The 5,904-nt window shown below is 44.0% G+C and overlaps 1 protein-coding gene across 1 annotated transcript in view; it reads right to left on the reverse strand.

Moving 5' to 3' along the window:
* Positions 1–5,904, reverse strand: part of col12a1b (collagen, type XII, alpha 1b) — a 105,837-nt gene that overhangs the window by 55,107 nt on the left and 44,826 nt on the right. The window contains exons 13-16 of the mRNA XM_016664328.1: positions 4,734–4,926; positions 3,613–3,737; positions 432–581; positions 1–81 (exon numbers count right to left, since the gene is read on the reverse strand). Coding sequence (XP_016519814.1) covers positions 1–81; positions 432–581; positions 3,613–3,737; positions 4,734–4,926 — 549 coding nt within the window. The remainder of the gene's footprint in view (positions 82–431; positions 582–3,612; positions 3,738–4,733; positions 4,927–5,904) is intronic.

Below are 5,904 nucleotides of genomic sequence, written 5' to 3' on the forward strand. Positions count from 1 at the left end.
CGGCGTTCAGCAGTGACTCTCGGGTCGGGTGTGCGTTCAGGTGCCACTCGGTTCTCGGGTCACCGCTGTACTGGGCCAGAGCTGCAGGACAAACAGAACCATCAGTTAACGACACCGTGACCCCTCACCCCTGACCCCTGAGCGTTTCTATGCAGACGACTTTCGGCTCTTTTAATACCTTTTAGTCTGAAAAGCTGCTGAAATGTTGAAGCATCAAACTGAAACCGTAAAGCTTCAGCAGCAGCTACATTTCATTTCCTTTGGGATCAATAAAGTGTCTTTAACTGAACGACTGAACATCCTGATGATTGGTCGTCTGCTGACCCAACCGAAGGAACTCTGGGATTATACTGGGATTATACTTGGATTATTATGTTGCTCCGAAATGTTGCTAAGCTTCAAACGACGGCGTGAAAGCGAGGGACGGTTACCGATCTGGACGTTATTGGGGCCGATGTCGAACACGCCGACCATGCGGGCGATGAAGTTGCGGATGGTTTTGAAGTTGATGCGTCCGATGCTCCAGGAGCCGTCCACCAGCAGGACGATGTCGGCCTTGGCCGACGTCCGGCACTGGCTGTCTGCAGAGACACGAGGCGGGCCGGCGTCACATGGGCCGACCAGAACCGGCCGGTCCAACTACCAAAACTGGAGCTCAGAGGATCTCAGCCGCCATGTTGGATCATTCTAAAGATTTTCATTCGTCTTTAATGAGACGTTTCCTCTCTGATCTGTTTAAATTATCTTCACTGCATGGTAGTGAGTGAATAATGCTGTGGGATTTTTGTAACCCTCTCCTGACTGATACATTTGTTCAATCAGATGTTTGGGAACTTCTTTTCAGTTTAGTTAGTGAAGCTAGAAATCTTGGCAGACGCCTCTTCCTCTCATGCTAAGGCTGATTTTAGACATGATCTGACACCATCTAGTGGTTGGAGTGTGAACTACACATGTTTCTTGGAAACAATGGGCGGTAATCTCCATAAATAATCTATATATAACTGCCCAAATACAATATTTTCTTTACCAATAAACGGGATAAAAGTGTCTAGGACAGATTTCAGTAAGCTGTATCTGAAACACTGCAGGACAAATATCAAAACAATATAAAACAATATATGTTCATATTCAGTTTGAGCTCCTGGGAGCGTGAAGCGAAGGGATTCAACTGAAACACTGTAGTGACGCTAAATCAATAGATATTTAAATACATATTTTAACTCAATGCGAAGGTTTTGGTTAAACATCAGTAAAATAATCTGAAACGTTTATTTAATTCCTTAAGTGCCTGCTGTCGCTAATTAGCATCATAGCTAAGTTGACACTAGTTACAGAAAATGTTCAGATTGATACTCTGATTAATTCGCATTTTTTGAACCATTGGATATAAATTCAGGTCTTAAGTGTTTGATTAAAGTTGGAATGAAAAGCTGCTTAAAGGGCCGGTGTGGGGCGTGAATACTTATTCTGGCTGTCTGCTGTTTATGTTCCTCCCTCTGCTTTGTTGGTTTTCCAGCTGATTATCGTCTCATTAGAGGTGAGAAAAGCTTTGAACTGATCTGGTTTTAATGACTGTGTGTCCTGCTGAGCTCCACCACGTCGGATCGGTTCACATGACGAGAAGCGACAGAAAAGAAGAAGAAGAAGAAGAGAAGCTGCAAATCACAACCAATCACTTTACAGACATTTCAGTAACATCATATAACAGCAGTGACAGTTCATGTTGCTGCAGCAGATCCAGTGTGTCCAGCAGGTCGGCTGCGTTGTTTTCCTGCAGCAGTGGCGAATGCTCGGCGCTCCTTCAGCGACCTGCAAGAGGAAAAACATCGGCTCGTCCCTCTGCAGGACGGCACGCCGCCGGACGCCCGGCGTTACACACAGCGCTGCCTCCCTGCCCTGCAGAACCAGGCGCTCTGCAGGCGCTGCTGGAATAGAACCAGCAACCCCACAGTTTCCTGTAGGCCTGAAAGCAGCAGCAGGTCTGAAGCATCTGACAGGAACTTGGTACAGATCCAGCGGTCTGGGGATCATCTCGTCACATAAACACACGTCCAGTCAGGACAGAAACGATTCTGAATTAAACAAAAAAACTTTAAATAATAAAAACAAACTTTTACAAACTCCTTTAGTTTTTCTACATGCTCTGCAAACATAAACTGAGATGTCAAACAGAGAAAATTAATGATTTTCAGCATTTTCCACTAACAAAAATCTGAAAAGTGTGGCATGCTTTTATATTTGTCCCTCGTGAGTCAGAATGTAGCAGGATGCTTCCTTTAGGGTTTATATCTGCAGACATTATGAGGTAAATTAATGAACCTGTGCAGGTGAAACACCCAGATAAATATCTTACATAGTGGCTCAAGAAATGCTGACATACAACCTGAAGTATAAAGAGTGAACATATTGGTAGGCTTAATAATGCATTTTTATATTACACTTCTGTTTTTGTTAAACCTTAAGGTTTTGTTTTGTAATTTCTGCCACTAGGGGCAGTATTTTGATTTGCTTTTTCATCTGACAAATAGATCAGATGAAAACCAACCGTCAGTGATCGGCTTTAAGTTATAAATGCTAAAAAACTTTACGTGTGAAAGACAAATTAAATGCTGCATGTTTTTTGGCCCTACAGGGTTTCCATACATGAGGAGTGTTGAGAAACAAAATCCTCCATCTGCAGCAGCTCACCTTCTGGACCAGATTAACTGGAGGTTAACAAAAGCTGCTTGTTCCATATTCAGGGAACGTAAATATGGAAATATGTCATTTTTCATGAGGGGAGGACCATTTGCTGAACGGATGAAGCAGTTTGTTCCATGAAAGATCAGGATGAGCTGATCATCCGAACGTCTACAGTCTGTTACGCGAAATTCACATTTTACACATTTTTTAGTTTAAACTGCTTCTAAAAAACACCCAGCTGCGTTTTGGCAGTGAGTTCACGTTCTTTGGTTTCTGGAAAACGAGCCGTTTCAAAAACCTCCTGAGTCACACAGCCCGTTACCTAGCAACCCCAGGAGAGTTCAGCCCGTTACCTAGCAACCCAACCTGGGTTGCATTATGTTTGGTCAGCTAGTTTACCGCAACATTCACTATACAATGGCTGCTGGAAAAGCAGCAAGTTTTGTTGTTGACTTGCTGCTTTCTGGGTGGTTGTGCAGGAAGCTCCACTAATGCTTTTCAAAGATGTACAGTTGTAAAATTGCACATGTTTGCAGCCATTTTTAGGTGAATGTAAACACTGAGTTGGGGGCGTGGCCAGCAGCAGCTCTTTTAGATTTAAAGAGACAGAGACCCTAAAACAGCTTGCTATGTAAGAATGATTCTGTGCAAAAACTGTAACGAACATGTTTTGTTTAGGCCACAGATCGATGCTAACCTAGCAGCCCTAGGGTTAGGGTTAAAGAGCGTTTCAGATTATTCTGAAGTAAACTGAAAGCAGAGCCTGAAATCTGCACCAAGTTTCAATCAGCAATCCCCAAACCACGCTGACATCAATTGGCCCGACTGCAGGAAAGCGTGGGCTGCCCAGCAGCTGGCCAGAAACAGGAAGTCAAGTGACAGCGCCTGGTTCTGACAGGAAGTGGTGTGATGAGGATGATCTGATTTTACCAGAGGGATCCAGAGGCGGCGGTTCCGGTTCATCCATCAGCGTGGTTTTCTCCTCCCCGGCCAGCGGCGAGCTCACGCCGCCGTCAAACATCCCGAAAACAGCCACAGAGTACTTGGTTCCTGCCCTGCAGGAGACAAACGACATCACTTCCTGTTCCCAGACAGAAAGGGGCGGAGCTCCAGGAAGACCTTCATCCCAATCAGAACCACTGTTTGGGTTCAGAACCAGCTGGGCCCACTTCTTCAGCATTCCAATCAGTTCCTGCACAGGATGATGCTGCCACCACCAAGCCTCACCACGAGGATGACTAGCAGCTTGATGTTCGTCTCATCTGACCGCCGACCGTTTCTCCAGATGAAACATCATCAACTTTCAGGAAACATGTTTGTAGTCAAAGTAAAGAGGAGTAGCTGTAAGGCACGGCGGTGGCAGCATCATTACAAGTGGAACAATGAAACATGAACACAGAGAGATGATCCCAAAGCTCTGACCTCTGATGGACGAAGAGGAAGCAGGTCTCTTCATTTGAAATGTTTATTAAAAACTACATATTTATTAAACCGTCACATCATGACAGTTTGACCTGCTCTCTGAAGACCTGGGACAAAAACAACCAATCAGAGGCAGGAGGCGGGGCTTAGCGCTGTCAATCAAACTTATGCTGTTGCTGCTAAATATGCTAACGGAGGAGAAACAGCTTACTGTTACAGAAAAACTGTGGCTATGCTAACCACCCTTAGCATTCATGCTAGCTGTAGACTAGCAGAGAGCAAAAACGACAATCTTGTTTACATAGACTATAATTTATTTCATTTTTGCTTACTTATTCTGGATATTTAAAATGTTTTCCAGTTCCAGTTAAATATTTATTAGAGCTTAAAGTTTATTGATCTTTGAAAATAAAATTATTATGTCATTAATGGAAAATGGTCACAAAACAACAATATTATCGTTTATTGCAATAACTTGTTTATCGTGTAGCTGAATTTATTGTCATAACAGGCCAAGATGTAAAATCATATTTGTTATGAAAGTTACATAGCGGGACACGTCAGAGCCTGTATGTATACTTATGAGCCTTTCGGACCAGAGAGAACCAAACACCTGCAGGTGAGCGTACCTGAGCTCCTCCAGAACCACCGTGTTGTCGTACGGACCGACCATGAGCTCCCCCAGGTCCACGTCGTTCCCAGAGGGGTGAAAGGTCACCCTGTAGCCCCGCACGTCCCCCGGAGCCGGGTCCCAGGACACCCTGAAGCTGGTCTTAGTGGGTTCAGAGGTCAGCAGGTTCCTGGGGGCCTTGAAGGCCGGCACTGCAAGGGACAGAGGAGGACAGAGGAGGAGGCGTCAGGACCCACTGCTGGGTGGGAGGAGGAGGACATAAGAGGACAGAGGAGGACGGAGGAGGACAGCGCCCCCTTCTGGAGGCCAGTGTATAATAAATCTGCCAACTTGTTTGTAGAGAAAATCAGAGGATTTGTGTAATGGCCGCTAGTAGCGCTGAGGTTCTGGTTCTGCTCTGCATCAGAACCAGAACATGGAGAAGCTGCATTCAGCTTCTATTCACCACAGATATGGAATAAACTTCCAGAAAACAGAACCCAGCCGAAACCCTGAGCTCCTTTGAACCCCGACTGAACCAGCCGATCTGATTAACAGTAAATGAAACTTCGATCGGTAAGTTTGACAAAATGTAACGTTTGTTGTTTGTGTCATAATTTATGATGTTATTTGAAATATAATCTGGATTCTTGCTAAAATGTTTTTCTCTAATAAACTGGAGTTTACAGCAGCTGCGTTTCTATTAACCATAAAATTGCTAAATTCGAATTATGAAAATAAATTTAATTAATCGAAACAAAAATTTTTATAATGCAAAGAAAACAGGAACGTTGTTCATGATCTTCACCAGTTGGGGGCAGTAGTACTGCAAAACCTATTTGCCAACCGCCAATAAAAGAAAGAAGAAGACAATAGGAAGTAGTTTGATGATGGCGCGGCGTGATTTCTAATATTTATCACATTATTAAAAACCTAAAATATTTAGAAATGATTTTAATTTAGTTTCTTATTTACTAGAAACAAATTAGGAAATTGTGTTTTATTGACATTTATGGAAAACTGACAGAAATGTGTTCATATTGGTAACTGAAGCGCAGCTACTGTCTGTGTCTCTGTGGACATGTCTCTGTGTCTCTGTGGACGAGTCTCTGTGGACGTGTCTCTGTGTCTCTGTGGACGTGTCTCCGTGTCTCGGTGGACGTGTCTCTGTGTCTCTGTGGACGTGTCTC

Source organism: Poecilia formosa, unplaced genomic scaffold, assembly GCF_000485575.1.
Source record: "Poecilia formosa unplaced genomic scaffold, Poecilia_formosa-5.1.2 Scaffold480, whole genome shotgun sequence".
Taxonomy (NCBI): domain Eukaryota; kingdom Metazoa; phylum Chordata; class Actinopteri; order Cyprinodontiformes; family Poeciliidae; genus Poecilia; species Poecilia formosa.